We start from the raw sequence: 16,103 nt of genomic DNA, 5'->3' as shown, positions 1-16,103 counted from the left end.
GTCCTTCTCCAATGTGTCTTATCATTTGCTTTATTTGTTTTAATTATGAAGTGGCCCCTGCCTTCTTTTGATTGTGTTCATATGATTTATCTTTTCCTATCCATTTCTTTTTATACTGCCTATATTATATTTGAAGACTTAAACAATTTTTAATTTGTATATGAGTGTCTGTGAGGTGGGTATGTGCCTGTGAATGAGGTGCCGTGGAGGCCAGGGGCATCAGATCCCATTGAGCTGAAGTTACGAACAATTGTGGGCTGCTCCACGTGGTGCTGGGAACCCAACTCAGGTCCTCTGCAAGAGCAGTGCATGCTCTTAACTGCTGAGCCATCTCTTTATGTGCAAGGAGTTGTTATACATGATGTAGATCTGGGCCATACCTTTTTAAAATGAATTAGTTACATTTATTTATTTGTGTGTTTGTGGGGATTGAGGGTGCACAAACCACGGTACTCTTATGGAGGTTAGAGGACAACTTGTAGGAGTCGGTTTCTCCTTTTACCATTTGGGTCTCAAGGATGAAACACAGGTCATCAGGCTTGGTGGAAAACACCTTTACCCAATTAACAATTCTATCAGCCCCGGATCTTGTTCTGTAACCCAAATTGGCGTTGAACTCACCTTGTAACTCAGGCTTGCCTTGAAGTTGTGATCTTCACACCTCCACCTCTCAGTATCTCTTCTCTTTTCTTTACTTCCTCCCCACCCCACCCCCACACACGGGGTTTCACCATGTAGCCCACCACACTCAGCGTTTTTTCCCGTTTGAAACATTTCTGTTCGTGTACTGCCAAGTTTGCCCATATGGTCATCCTTTATGAACCAGGTAATGGTACGATCAGAGTTGTGTAACCTTCATGGAAATTGATTCAGAACATTTTTATCACTCAAAAACACAACCAGGTGGGGTGTAGTGGTGAACACTGCTTAGGAGTCAGAAGCAGGCGGATCTCTGTGATGTGAGTTCAAGACCAGCCTGGTCTACAAAGCAAGTTCCAGGACAGCCAGAGCTGTTACACGGAAAAACCAAAAACGACCAAACTCTTTAGCGGCACTCCCCAGCCCCAGCCCCTGTCTATCAGTTACCTGTTTTAGACATTTTGCACAGACAGACAGTGTGGCCTGGAGTGACTGGCTTTTTCTCTCTTAGTGATATTTAAGAGTCATCTATGACATGGTTCTGACTCCTTACCCTGTATTGTAAATCATATTCTACCATCTGATTTTCCAAAGGTCATTTACCTTTCATTGGTTGATAGATACTTGGGCTATTTCCACCTCTTGGCTGTTGTAACCAGTGTTTCTAAGAGTCTGTGCTTTACAAACTTTTGTGTAGATAGTGTGTTTTCTCTTGCCTACACTCCTAGAAGTGGACTTTCTAGGTCATGCAGAAATACAGTTTAACTTTTGGGAGAGTTTGCAGTTTGTTTTCCAAAGTGGTTGCAGGTTTCACATCCCACCATATTCCCACCACCGGCTGTCCCCTGCATCTTTCTCTTTTGTTTTTGGTGTTGGGGATGGAAGCCGGGGGCCTGGTTAGAAGTTAAACACACATTCCACCGCAGCTACCTCTGCAGCTCCTCACTGTGGTTTTCACTTCGATTGCCTGGCTAGCTAATGATACTGAGTTTTATGTGCATATTGGACATTTGTGCCTATTCTTTGGTGGAAAATCTCTTTAGATGCTTTGCATATTTTATATATTCTAGGTATGAGCCACATTAAAGATGTGAGTAGCAGATATTCCTGAACAGATTTCTCCCTACTGTGTGTTTGGGGGTGGGTGGGTGGGTAGTGCGTTCACCTGTGTGTACAGGTGTGTGTCTGTGAAGGCTAGAGGTCTATATCTAGTGTCTTCTTCAGTCACTAGCATACATTTTTTGAGACTGTCTCTCGCTGAACCTAGGGCTCTGTTTTGGCTAGACTGGCTGGCCGGAAAGCCCCTGGGATCCACTTGTCTCCATGCCTCCAAGTGCTAGGTTACAGGCACATGCCACAGTGGCCTGGTTTTTATGATCCACGTAGATCCTCATGCTAATGCAGCCAGCACTTTAGCCTCGGAGCCATCCCCCAGCCCTTGCTTAGATCTTTGACGCACTGAGTTCATGTTGTCTGTGGGGTGAGGTAGCGGTCATCCTCGCATGTGTGTTACCCCATGTTCCAGAGCCGTATTTTGAAGAGAAAGTTCTTTCTCCATTGAAAGGTCTTGGCATCTTTATGAAATCATTGGCTTTCTACATATGAAGTCATTTAAAGACTCTTCTCTTCCATTGATCTCCACCTGTCTTTCGTCGGTACCACACAGTCTAACTACTATAGCGTAGAGTAGGAGTATGTGTTGTTTGTGTTAGACAGGGTCTCACTGTACATCTCTGGCTGTCCTGGAACTCACTGTGTAGACCAGGCTGATCTCCAACCCACCTCCCTCTGCTTCCCAAGTGCTGGGACTAATGGCGTGCACTACCATGCCCAGGCATAAGATAGGAGATATCAAAAACAGTTAGTTCAGTCTGTCAGCCAGTGAGGGCCTGTCTGTCTGTTTTGTTTTGAGGCAGTCTCCTGCAGTCCATACTGGCCTCTTGTGGCTGAGGATGACTTTGAACTCTGACTCACCTGCCTCTGCCTCCCAAGTGCTAGGTTTAAAAGTGTGTACACATCATGCCTGACTTTTTGAAGTTCTTAGTCTTGGTAATAAAAGTTTAAAAGCCGGGTGGTGGTGGCACACGCCTTTAATCGCAGCACTCGGGAGGCAGAGGCAGGTGGATCTGTGAATTCGAGGCCAGCCTGGTCTACAGAGTGAGTTCCAGGACAGCCAGGGCTATACAGAGAAACCCTGTCCCCCAAAACAAACAAACAAACAAACAAACAAACAAACAAACAAATTAAAATGGACTAAGAAGGAAGCTGGAGGACCACTTTGAGAGAAAAACAATGAGGCAGGCAAGCTGTGTTCTTAGCAGCTGCCTGAAGAAGTGAGAGAGAAAGGGGAAAGTCATGCTTTTTAAGTTAGGGTCTGAGAGCTGCAGGTTCAGCAATGGAGTTTGGGGCTTTATGGTGGGGGTAGGTCGTTAGTGTCTCCCTAAGGAAGAAATTCTGGAAATAGCTGTGCAGGTAAACAGCAAGCCAGAGAGACTTTCCCTGGACAAGGCTCATCCCTGGATGGTCCCTAGGGTTTTTGTTTTGTGACAGGGTCTCATTAAGTAGCCAGGTTTTCTTTGAATTTGTAATTTCCCTTTTCCCTCCTGGTGATCCGAGGTTATGGGTGTATGGGGCCTGGCCAGCCCCAATGTTTTTTGTAGTTTTTTGTAGTGTTAACGCCTGGGATTGATGTTGCGTGGTTCAGGTTCCATTGTTGCATTCTTGCTTGTCCTAAGCCCCGCAGACCCGTCTTCTCATCAGAGGAGACTGCCTGGACCCAGGATGCAGGTGTGGTGTGGCTTCCTGTGATCACTACCCACCAGCCCAGACCTGTCTCTTCCTCCCCTTCTCCTGTCTAGGAGAATGTGTGCTTGCCTCTCTGCCTCGAGCCAGGAAGTACCCCTATGGCTACAGTGAGTGAGAAGGGCTGGCTAGCCTTACCTCTTGTGCGGGTAAGAGTATAATGCCCATGTTGTCCTTTCTGGGCCCTAGTTTGCACCTGTTAGACCTGGTAGGGCTGAGCATTTGGTGGCAGAACAGGGTCCCTGGCAGGTATCCAGCTTTGGTGACTGAGTCCCCCATCTCTGGGGGCTCTCAGACTTAGGCCTAGTTCTTGTTTTGTTTGTTTGGTACTTAGCCCTGGCTGGCCTCGAACTCACAAAGATCCACCTGCTTCTGCCTCCCGAGTGCTTTGATTAAAGATGTGCACCACCACACCCACCTCGGGACCGCATAACCCAGGTCTTTTCACAACCCAGCAGGTGTTTGTCCTGGTAGACTAGGCCGTTCCTGCTGTCAGCTCCCACCCACTCAGGTTAGGCAGCCAACTTTCTGCACCCCAGTTTCTGTAGAGTCTGGAGGGTGATCCTCTGGCTCATGAGAGCCACATGGAGTGGCCAATAAGGGCATCATCCACCGCCTTCCTAAAGGGCTTTTGTTGTTTACTGGAGTAGGATGTGACTGGGGCGGCGGGGTTGGGTGGGGTGGGAGGGTGTCCCTGAATCTCATTAGCAGGGCTGGACAGGTCTTGGGACCTTGAGCCTCGTGGAGTGGAGAGAGATACCTCACTTTCTAGAAAGAGTGGCTGCTGCTGCTGTTTGCTGTTGGAATTCCCTGTCTGGGAACTTCTGTGAGCTGGGCATTTAGGTTCTTCATATCAGCAGTTACCTTTTATGGCCTGGGATATAGCAGTCTGGGCACTTGGATGTCTTCTGTCGTCCCCGAGCCCAGTGCAAGTCCCCAGCCCTCCTTATGGGACTCAATGGGTGCCATGCACGAGTTCGGCAGACGGCTTTCCCGGTTAAGACTCCGTTGTGGAACATGAGCACGGCTCTGTGCAGCCTTAATTTGCCCCCCAGGATTCCTGCTGCATTATCCATATTTCCTTTAATTTGTGGGATTTCTAGTAAATGGGCTTAAAAATAGTTCTGGGCCTACTGCCAGGGCAGATGCGGGCGGCAGTCATTTCACCAACAGTGAGCGGGGTAACCCTTGTGTCTTTTGGGCCTGTGCCTCCAGCAGGTCCTCCAAGTTGGCCTTCCCAGGGCACTTGTAGAGGGGAAAGGTGCAGCATCCCATTCCTGGGTAGGAAGTCAGGTTGAGTCTCGACTAAGGGCCCTAAGTCTGGCTGGGGAAGTGTGAAATACACACACACACACACACACACACACACACACACACACACACACACACACCCTGGACCCTCTGCATACTCTGGACCCCCTGCACAGAGGCCCATTCAGCTGGCTGAGAACCGGTTCTGTCTGATGGGGTTGGTAGCTGGGACTGCTGACGCCTGGTGCTTTGCTGAAAGACGTTTCTTATTCAGTAGCTACCAGGTTCCAGCAAACCTCTGCACTAGTATCTCTGAGCTACACCCAGATGACAAGTGAGGTCAGGGGGCGCCTGAGCTGTGTGCTCGAGCCTGGCTCCCAAGCCTGAGTTCTGCAGGCCACTCCTCTCTACTCGATGCAAGGCTTTCGTGCAGGCCCGTGTTCCCCAGTCTTCTCGAGACAGGCCTGCCCGGATGGGTGTCTAGGACGGAGAGTGGCTGTTGCCCCTCATCCAGCCCCTGGCCTCTCACTCAGCACTTCTGGCCCCTGTGTGGCTGGAGCCTGGTGGCCAGAAGTGCCCTAAGCATGTCTTCTGTTCTCAGCACAGGGAGCTGGCCCTTGTCTGGGGCCTTGGTTCAACCTGATCATCCTGGAATGGCTAAGCACTGCAAATTGTCTTGGTCCAGGGCCCACTGGGGTACCCTTGACAGGGTCCCAGCAGTACCACTGCCCTTAGAGATCTGGGATCTGTTTCAGTGTCACTCAGGTTAGTGCCACATGCAGTAGTATGGATTCCCAGGTTGGCCCACGTTCACTGGTCTCTGGCCCAGAACTTTTTTTCCTGTAGGTCTCCACACTCTTTTTTCCTAAAGGTAGGGGAGTTGTACCTCATCTCTCTGTGCAAGGCTGGAACTTTCAAGGGACAGTGCTGTCATTTGGGGTGGGGATGGGTACAAGCCCTGGGACTCTTCATTGGCTTAGTACTCTGCCTAGCACATCTGTTACCTTTCCTGGTCCTTCGGTCAGGAAGGGTGCATCTGATTGTCCCCAGAGATCAACTCCCAGACAGGACTGTAGGAAGCTCTGACGGGTGTGTCCAGCCACTTAAATGTGGTGTTCAGGGCCGATGGCACCCCCCAGGAGCCTTTCTTCTGCCTGTTGCCTGCTGCTCTCAACGAGAAGTGGGGGCTGGGCATCTGTTGTGGGTAGGAACTGTGTTGGGCCCGATAAGGGAGGAAGTGGAAAGATGCCTGTGGTCCTATTTTGGGGACACACCCAGGTGAGGTTGACTCCCCCAGGGTTATACTTGGGTCCTTTGGGCCTCTGTCACTAGCAGCTACATGGAGATGGGGGGCTCCTAGGCTGTGTCCTCCCAGCTGATTTAGTGCTTCTGTGTGTCTCTGATTTACATTAGCTTTTTAAGCATAATTAGAAATGCAGGGGATCTTTGTGTCTTACCTCGCCTCTGACTATTTATGGCATGATATGCAGATGAGGAGATCTATGAATATTAAAAATGGGGTGTGCTGGGAAGTGGCTGTCTGTACTGATTGGGTGACCCACAGCCCAGCATGCATCTATGCCACCCCCTGCCCAGCTCCCTCACAGTTCCTGAGATCCAGGTGACCCTCCCCTGGTGCCCTGGTGGGGGAGGGTCAAGGTCACAGGCTGCTGCGGGACCTCTGGCAGGCCCACAAGTGAAAAGGGCATCAGAGACAGCTGCCCCTGCTGTCGGCTGTGGCGTACCCCTGGTGGGCAGGGGCAGGGAGTCTGCTTTTCAGGGAGGGCCGAGGGGGCAGGTGCAGGCGGAGCTGGCACTGGCTTTTTAAGTTATTAAACTATGCCCGAGGGAGACACTCCTCGAGCTTACGTTATTTAAATTACAAGTAGGGAAGATTGTCAGCTCAAAACACTGCTTAAGTCTTTGGAAACCTCTGGAACCAGCCTGTGGCTCACGAGAGTTTTGCAGTTGGTCTGCAGGCGTGGGAAGCCAGGGGTCAGGTACAACAGGGAGGGTGTTGGGCTTGTGTGGGGGCATTCCTGGTGCACTGCACCCCCATCTCTGAGTGATTTACCTGTTCTGCAAGATATGCAGTGTTTTGTTTGCCCCAGCCGCTATCATATAAAAGCCTTGGTGCGCCGGGCGGTGGTGGCGCACGCCTTTAATCCCAGCACTCGGGAGGCAGAGCCAGGTGGATCTCTTTGAGTTCAAGGCCAGCCTGGGCTACCAAGTGAGTTCCAGGAAAAGGTGCAAAGCTGCACAGAGAAACTCTGTCTCGAAAAACCAAAAAAAAAAAAAAAAGCCTTGGTGCTTAGCAGAGTGGTTCTCAACCTTCTTAATGCCATGCACGACCCTTTAATCCAGTTCCTCATGCTGTGCTGACCCCCAACCATAGAGTTTTCTCGTTGCTACTTCATGTCTGTAATTCTGCTGTTGTTATGAATCATAATGTAAATATCTGATATGCAGGATATCTGCTATGCGGCCCCAAAGGGGTTGCGACCCACAGGTTGAGAACCGCTGGCTTAGAAGGACACAGACTGATTGGGGCAGGTGGTTATACCTTAGGTGAGCTGTGGATGGGAGAAGGTGTTGCCTGATTGTGCTGTTCCTGTGGACATAAGGTTTTATTGGGCCACACTAACCCAGTGCTGTCAGATGCAAGACTGGCTGTCAGGAGGAGGATTAGCACAACCTGTCATTGTGATCCCTGGGCTTATGCTCCATGGACCACACACACACACTCACGCACACTCTCTCACACACACACACTCACACACACTCTCACACACACTCACACACACACTGGTTTTGTCCTCTCTCTAAGGACCGTTAAAGAGCAGCAAGGGGAAAAAGATTGACACGCCAATTTTTGAATTGGCTAGCCTCTCTTATCCTTCTGGGGGGAAAAAAAGAAATGAAAAGAAGAAAGCTTCCAGGCAAACATTGGGTTGTGCAGTTAAAACAGGCTTTTATGGCTGATGCTGGCCCAGGCTTGTGGTCTGGGGTGGAGGCTGCTCATGGCTTGTGGAAGGGAAGAGCCTCATCTAAAGGGGCTGATGTGGTTCCTCCCTGCTTCTCCAAGGGAACCTATCATATTGGGGAACTGCCTCTTCTTCTGTGACCTAGAGCTGGGGAGGTCCCTGTGCCTCCTCTCTTTCTCCAAGTTTGGAGGCTACGATATATTCTCCTCTTGTAGCAGAACCCTAGGGAACCTTATGCAGTACTAGTTCTGGTACCCAAGAGGAGTCAGTTGAGCAGGTCCAGACCTCACCTTCTTACTCTTGTCATTTGATGACCAAAGATTGCTCTGACCCTGGATGGCAAAAGTAGGAAGCCAGGGGATTTGATACTTAGGTGCGCAGGACTCAGACCCTGGGTCTGTGATCCTGGCCTTCTCATTTGTACCGTCTAGAGCGGTTCAGATGGGCAAGCAAGCAGCATTGCAGTTACCACCGAGCACCGTGGGAAGGGGAGCACGGTGGGAAGGGGAGCACGGTGGGAAGGGGGACACGGTGGGAAGGGGAGCACGGTGGGAAGGGGAGTACCGTGGGAAGGGGAGTACCGTGGGAAGGGGCGTTGGCAGCTCCTGCTTCTGCTTGCCTTCTGTGAGATGCTGAAGATTCCATTAGCAGCAAGGCCTGGGGCAGCCCAGCTCTGCCTGATGGCATTTTAAAAGTTTAATGCAAACCTCAGGGCCAACCTGGTGCCTCACCCAGCTCTTGGAGACCTGAGCACTTCTGAGCCAGCAGCTAGGACCCTGGGAGGGTTAACGCAGGGCTCTGGGGCACCACTCCGTCCCCCACTGTTTTCTGGTGATGGCATGCCTAGTCAGCTGTTGGGAAGGAAGCAGATCCCTAGCCTACACTGTGACAAGAAGGGGTTTCTTTGCTGTCTTCACTGAGCTCCTGCCAGGCTGTGTTCCTGGAACCCCACATGCTCCTGCCTCTGTCCTCCGGCAGCCTCCATCTGCAGTCCCTCCTGGGGGTGATGCCTTGTACAAACCTCCTGGTGCTTCTGGCCTGACTGGGATGGGGAGGCTGCGTGGGGAGGGGCTCCCTTGCCGCCTTCTTCTTCCTTGGCAACTGTGTGGTGGTACCTGTGTGTTTGTGGAGCTCCAGAGCTTCTTATTAAATTGACAGAATTAAATCTGCAAAATAATTGAATTTCTCTCTCCTTCCTTTGCTTGCTGGTAGTCATCGTGCAGACACCAAGCACCATCTTTCCAGTGCTGTGCCACTGTCCAGCAAGTTCCTAGAGTCCTTGGTGGGATGGAAGAGTTTCTGCCAGATTCCAGACAGGACCCACAGGTTTGGGGGTGTTGGGAAGGTTGACCTCTGCTTATCGGTGAGCTTGTTCTGTCCCTGGAGATACCCTTGGAGTGGTTTTGTGCCTGCCAGATGTCTTGTGCCTTTGCTTCTCAGAGGTGTGGTTCTAAGACCTGGGTAGACCTGGAGTGCTGTGTGGCTGAGATCTGTGTTCTCATTTGAACCCTTCCTGGGAAGTGAATCCCTTCTGCTTGGAAACTGAACTCTGGTGAGACACTGCCTGACCCCTGCGTGCAAGTGTATCTGGATGTAGCTCTAGAACCGTCACCTCTGTCCCCAATATCCCCCCTCATCAGTTTGCATTCCACATCTGGCTGTTGGCTGTGGTGCTTTCAAGGGACTCTTAGGACCCTAGCCTCCCTTGGGGAACTGTCTACAAAGACCTCACCCATCTCCTATTCTGGAGATGTCTGGGAACTCCCGGGAGCCTCTGCTGTGTGGGGCAAGGGAACCAAAGGTGAGAATAGCAGTAGGAATTGTACTTGGCTTTGGGATGTTCTCATGGGTTTCCCAAAGTAGGGTCCATCCTGAAGGTGGTTATCAAGAGACCGTTTTCTCAGTGCGGACGCTGTGAGGATGGACAGCGGTAAGCAAAGGCCGATACTGCCAATTTACTACTTGACTCTAGAAATTTCCATAAGCAAACGAATATAGCAGAGCTCACCTTGGAGAGGAGCTCTGCTGGGCAAGGAGGGAAACAGGGAAATCGAGTTACAGAGGTTGCAGAGCACAGCTGGGCACCACTACATAGGGTTAGTGTAGAGAGCTGTGAGGAGGCCTTGGTGCTCTGTCCGGCTCTGTCCTTCCCACCAGGCCGCCTTTGGCCCACTTAGGGGCGAGGCTCCCTCATCTGGCTGCAGCTCCAGGGTCAGCCCTGGCCAGTCTTACTTTCACGGTCCTGGAGAGTAAGCCAAGCCTTTACTTGATTCTTTTCTCCTAAAGTTCAGCTTTGTTTTTGCCCCAGCCAAGGCTTCTAAGAAAGCAACCTAAAACCAGCTCCGGTCCGGTTCTTGCAGGCTGGGTGCAGGCATCAGCCTTGCCAGCACAGGTGGCCTGAGGACAAGGGAGCAAATGAACCAGTTGTCCTCGGTCCCAGGGGACCAAGCCAGCCTTGTCACCTTCTGGGAGAATAATGGCCCCCTTTCTGTCTGAGCCGGACTGGCCCAGGTCCTGGGCACCAGCCCCTGAGAGATGGACACAAATGCCTCACCTGCTCAGGTCAGAGCAAATCATAGACATCATCAGTCTACGCAGTAGCAGGCCCAAGCCGCAGGCACGACAGATTCTGTCTCATTCTGTGCTCTGTAACGTCCCCAGAGTCCACCCTCACCCCCAGCACACAACTGACACCCGAGACTGCAGGTCATAGGAAATGGCTGATGCTGGCAGGACATAGAATTTCAACTTGGCCCACAAGCTGGGGCCCACTCTGCTGGAAGGGGCTGGTCCCAGGAGCTTTACTTGGCCCTCTGATTCTTTGTACCTGGTTACTGATCAGCTTAGCCCTGGGTATTGGGACCCTACCGGAGCTGGGTCATACTGCAGCTTTGCTGGCTGCGTTCCCCCTGGCCAGGCTTCAGGAGAGCCTCTGGTTGGTTGGGGTTGCCTGTGGCAGAAGCTGTGGCTTTCCGAGAGGAAAGCTTCTCTATGGTGGGTGCTGTAGATCTGGAAATGGGGCGTTTTGGTCTCTTATGTGCTGTGTGTCTCTGAGTAGCACAGTCCCTCTCTAGCCAGGCCCGACAGTCAGCCAGTGGCCCGTTCAGCCTAGAACATACCTAGTCCTGCCCAAGATGGGCTAGTGAGGCCTACCTGTTAGATTTCTGCAAGAAAGCAGCCACTAAGTAGGAAAGTGGAGGGTTTGTTCTGGATAAGGTACAGCCCAGAGGTGACCCTGCAAAGCCCTGGGTCTCCTGGCCTGGGAGAACAGCACTTCAGCATCCCTAGTTTACACACTAGTTTACAGCCCCCAAGTCCCAGTGAGCCTCGTGGCCGTCCCGCGGGTCCTCATTCCCTCCTTTAGGAGGCAAAGAAGATTAGGACAAAGGCTTGGAGGGCTTTGCAGGCTAGGCTTGCTGGCAACCTCCACACCTGGATTTCCTCCCGTCCCTGTTCAGCGGCTTTTTGTCTGGAGCCCACAGTGTGTAAATAGGGAGGCGCCAGATGGCTCTTTTTTTGTTCTCTTGGTGCCTTGGAGGGTACACCGGGAATGAGGGACCATTAATGTTACCACCTCCTTCCAGCCTGTGTCACCTTGATAGTACTGCTGCTCAGTAGACATCACCATTGCCAGCCTCGACCCTGTCCAGCCTTGCAGGTAGAATATATATATATATATATATTTTTTTTTTCTGGAAGCACAGTTAGTGACAGGCGAGGGAAACTGATGTGGGCTGTCTAATAGCTCTCCCTAAGGCCCTTGCAATTAACCAAATGGTGTAAGTCTGGAAGGAGATGCCTATCCTTTGCACAAGCAGAGCATGGCTGCTCCTTCCTAGAAAAAGGCTCATAAAGAGCGTGGGAGACACCTTAGACAGGCCGGCATAGTTAGTCCTCATTTCCAAGAAGTGTTTCAGGGGGACCAAAGGAGCAGGCACCCTTCACCTCTGCAGGGGTCTGCCTGGCCACAGAGCTGCTCCTTTCTTAAAGAATCAGTCAGGGATAAGAAGATGAGGGTGGGCTGGGGGCAGGGTTCTGGACCTACAGGGCCTGCTGTTACGGAGCCTGTGGCCCATCAGGGTACCCAGGTACTTGGCTCTGAGGCCCTGAGGAGAAGTAGGGGAGATAGCTCTGGGGTTCTGCCCCTTCCCAGTCTCTGCCTCTTTAGGACCCTCTGGCGTCCTCTTTCCTGCTCCCCCCTCTCCTGGCTGTGCTTGAACCCCTTCCCCACCCTGGTGCTGCCATCTTCCTCTCCCTAGCCGCCTTGCCCTGCCTCCTGCCCAGCCTCTGCTACCCAGGAAGAGTTAAGCTAGACGCTCTGCCAGCTCTGCAGACTGTTTGGAATAGTTTAAATGCTTTGACACTGGGTCTTACAGGATGGCAGAGAGGCAGTTTACTGGGTAATTCATATGCAAAACTGCACTATAAATTTCCAAGCTGTCTCAGTTGCCGTGGCACCACGAAGCATTTCTCCACGTACAGTACAGTATTTCTGCCATCTTTGTTTGCATTGCAGTGAGTCATCAAAAGTCTGTCTTGCACCAACACCCGGAGCCGTGCATTCCTCTGGCACCAACGCGCCACTGTTTTTAAAGCTGGGGCTGGGAGCTGGCATTTACTTCAGCTCCCAAATCAAAGGCGGCTATTCATTCCCGAGAGCTGCCTGGATGTTCGTCTGCATCCGGCTGCTTCATTGAGATGCTGCGCGCTGCCCGGGAGAGCCGGCCTGGGTGCAGCTGAGCTGCGGCCGCCGAGCCCAGCGCCCAGCTCTCTGCCACCCCCACCCCTCCTGCAGGGCTCCTCACACCCTCCCCACCTCAGGGTTCCTTGCTGCATTCCCCGAGCAGCTGGCGGGCCGGCGTGCGGGAGCCTGCTGCCAGGCTGAGCGGGCAGTGTCTGCCGCCGGCCACAGCCGCTAAAGGTAGGTCTTTCCTTTCCGGTTAGTGCCTGCGGGCCAGCCCAGCAACTTCTCTGCAGCGGGGGCACTGCGGGACGCCCCGGCGCTGCGCCCACCTGCCCAACTCCTGGCGCAGGGTGGCTCCGCCCTCCTCTCCAGCCACCCGGCGCCTCTGCGGCCGCCCGCACTTTCCTCCGCGGGACACAGCGGCCCTTTGTGCGGCTCTGCAGAGTTGGGCCAGGGCCTGCGCCTTCTCCGGCCACCCCCACCCGCCACCGGCAGAGTCCTGTGCTCATAAACAGTGGCAGCCTGCCCCCACCCCTGCCCCCTGGCGGGTTTAGTCCTGAGACCCTTCTAGTTACCTGGGCTGGGACCAAGCCAGCAGGGATTGGCCAGTTTGGGAAGTGGGGCGGAGGGAGGGCGCACAGGCGCGAGGCTGCTCTGCGACAAGCGCCAACTCCTTTTGCATCCCCGAGGGCGCTCAGGACCTGGGTCCGGGTTTGGGAGCTGCCAGGAAGCACAGAGTGCACCCATAGCCCTTCCACCCGGCAGAAAGAGGTCTGTCCCCAAGGGAAGAGAGGAAGAAGGAGCCCACAGAGTTCTCCCGGCCCTAGTCCACCTTCCTAATGCTCCTGGTCCCTCCTTGTCTTGTCCGTCAGAGGAAGCTTGAAGCTGAGCAAGGGATATGGGACGGGGAGAGCTGCTCTGCAGTTCTCAGAGTGCCCTCCGCAGGCTGCTCAGCCGGCAGCGAGAGAAAACAAACCTGAACTAAAGCCCTCCCTGCTCTGGGACGTCCTTCCCAGGGAAGGCTGCAGAGTGAGGGGCTTCTTGGCTCAGGGAACTTTTTCCCTCTAGAGAGGAGTCCCTGAGATCGCCTGTGGGCTCCGTCCTTATCCCTCTCACATCCCACCCAGTGGGTGACTTGTCTGTCCAGTTGACTCCTGTCTTGTTCTCTGGAGGCTTCAGGCCTCTGTCCAGTGTCCTCTGCAGAGATGGGGGAATGAAGCCCTGCCCTCAGAATTGTTGGGAGCAGTTCATGGGTGCTGTGGATGGGGTAGGTGACAGAGGTCTTCTTGCCTGTGTAGGGGCTCAGGATCATTGTGTTCTGCTTCCAAGCCAGGATCTGGATTCTGAGCACCCCACCCCCCAATCCCTTCTTGGGAGGTGGGTGTTCTAGCTAGGGAGAGTGCCTGAGCAGGGCTCTGTCCTTTGCCTTGTCAGAGACTGGGAGCTGGGGTTACTAGATGGGGTGGGGACATCTGGCAGTTAATTAACCACAGTGTGTTCCCCCCAACAGATGTGCCTCATCCAGTCTGTCCCACGCTAAGTCTGAAGCCCACCCACCACGGCACCCGCCATGTCTCAGATGCTGCACATCGAGATCCCCAACTTCGGGAACACAGTGCTTGGCTGTCTGAATGAGCAGCGCCTGCTGGGCCTCTACTGCGATGTGTCCATTGTGGTCAAGGGCCAGGCCTTCAAGGCCCACCGTGCAGTCCTGGCCGCCAGCAGCCTCTATTTCCGAGACCTCTTCAGCGGTAATAGCAAGAGTGCATTCGAGCTGCCGGGCACTGTGCCGCCTGCCTGCTTCCAGCAGATTCTGTCCTTCTGCTACACAGGCAAGCTCACCATGGCGGCCAGCGAGCAGCTCGTGGTCATGTACACAGCAGGCTTCCTGCAGATCCAGCACATCGTTGAGCGGGGCACAGACCTCATGTTCAAGGTGAGCTCACCCCACTGTGACTCGCAGACCGCCATGATCGAGGATGCCAGCTCAGAGCCCCAGAGTCCCTGCAACCAGCTGCAGCCGGCCACTGCTGCCTATGTCGCATCCCCTTCTGTGCCCATCCCACTTCTGACCCGGGTAAAGCATGAAGCTATGGAGATGCCACCTGCCACTGGCCCGGGCCTGGCGTCTAAGCGCCCCCTGGAGACGGGCGCTCGAGATGGTGTGGCAGTAGCTACAGGTACTGCAGGGACACCTGGCACAGCCCCTCTGAAGCTGCCTCGAGTCTCCTACTACGGAGTGCCGAGCCTGGCCACTCTCATCCCCAGCATCCAGCAGGTACCCTATCCCCAGGGGGAGCGGACCAGTCCTGGGGCCAGCAGCCTGCCCACCACTGACAGCCCCACCTCCTACCACAACGAGGAGGATGAGGAAGATGACGAGGCCTATGATACCATGGTGGAGGAGCAGTATGGCCAGATGTACATTAAGGCCACAGGAAACTATGCAGGTAACACGTGGCAGGGCCTGGCACTATGCCATCCCTGCAAACAGCCTACAGAGGGCATGTTGCATAGAGGGCCTGTATGATGATTGCAGCCTGGTGTAGAAGGTCACTATGCTGCAGGCAGAGTGTGCAGGCCGGAAAAGTTAGGCAGATGCTCGGACCCTTTGCATTGGATGATAGACACTGGTCTGCCAGTTGTAGCGTAGTGTGCAGAGTTATGAAAGAGCTGAAGGCCTCTGGCCCAGGAGTCCCCTTAGGTTTAATGAGTCTTACACTCTTGTATAAGTACTTCAGAATGGGGCTCTGGCCCTCCTGGGTCTGTGTAGATAGCTTCTGTTTCCTTTTCATGGGGAGGACTGGTAGCTGGTTTTCTCCTGATAGCAAGATACATGCTAGCCACTGAATTGGTCAGGGTAGGCAGGCCCACTCCAGGGAACCCACCAATGTGCAGGAAATCCACCATTCTGTAGGGTCTTCCACCTCTCTGACCGTCGGTTAGGAGGCCAGGGAAGGACCAAAGACCCTTTGTTCCCTGGACCCCAAGGCTTGGAGGTTTCTGTAGTGCAGGGGCTGTTACTCCTTTTGACGCTGTATCGATGGCTGGACACAACTCTGCAGTGGGGTCTAGGCAGAATCTGTGTGGGCTGAGGGCAGGGCATGCTCACTGGGATTCCATGGAGCCAGTTAGGATCCAATCTCTACTCATCCCTCAGGATCATCCTTGCACAGCCCCTGCCTCTCTAGGGTGACCTTGGCTATGGATTGTTGGGAGAGTGGAACAGAGCACAATGTATCCGGTATCCTATGTGTTGAACCTGTTGTCTGACGCTTGGCCAGACAGACTCCTTAACCTTGCCCAGGCACAGCCCAGTTGCTTCAACAGGTTTTCTGAGGAGCCAGTTGGACAGTGGCCTTGGAAGGTTTTGCAGAGCTGGCATGTGTAGGGTGGGAACAGGAGGCTGGGCAGCTCTCAGCCACCCTTCGTCAGCCCACTCGAACACTTCAGCTCTCTTAGTTCACAGAGAGTTGCCAGTTTGAAGGGCTGTGGGGCAGGGACCTCACCCAGGCTGTTTTGTGGGGCCTTGGGTGTCAGGAGGGAATCACGCATGACCCATTTTGTGGTAATGGGGTGTACTGGAAGACAGACAGGCTGTGGAGTTGGCCCTGCTCCATCGGCCCCTGTGCACGGTCTAGGTTTCCTTGTGTCTTTCTCTTTAGCAGGCCCGTAAGTGGGGCAGAGAAGGGGGTGTGTAATTTCTTGGTTAAAATCTAGGTTATTGGTGGTGACGTTGCTAC

General features: G+C 53.4%; 1 protein-coding gene across 1 annotated transcript in view; it reads left to right on the top strand.

Annotated features, from left to right (window-relative positions):
* Window positions 1-16,103, top strand: part of Nacc2 (NACC family member 2) — a 75,716-nt gene that overhangs the window by 25,805 nt on the left and 33,808 nt on the right. Inside the window, exon 2 of the mRNA XM_059260326.1 lies at window positions 13,871-14,810. Coding sequence (XP_059116309.1) covers window positions 13,931-14,810 — 880 coding nt within the window. The 5' untranslated portion in view covers window positions 13,871-13,930. The remainder of the gene's footprint in view (window positions 1-13,870; window positions 14,811-16,103) is intronic.

Source organism: Peromyscus eremicus, chromosome 4 (genome assembly GCF_949786415.1).
Source record: "Peromyscus eremicus chromosome 4, PerEre_H2_v1, whole genome shotgun sequence".
Taxonomy (NCBI): domain Eukaryota; kingdom Metazoa; phylum Chordata; class Mammalia; order Rodentia; family Cricetidae; genus Peromyscus; species Peromyscus eremicus.
This window is presented reverse-complemented; position numbering and strand designations above follow the sequence as displayed.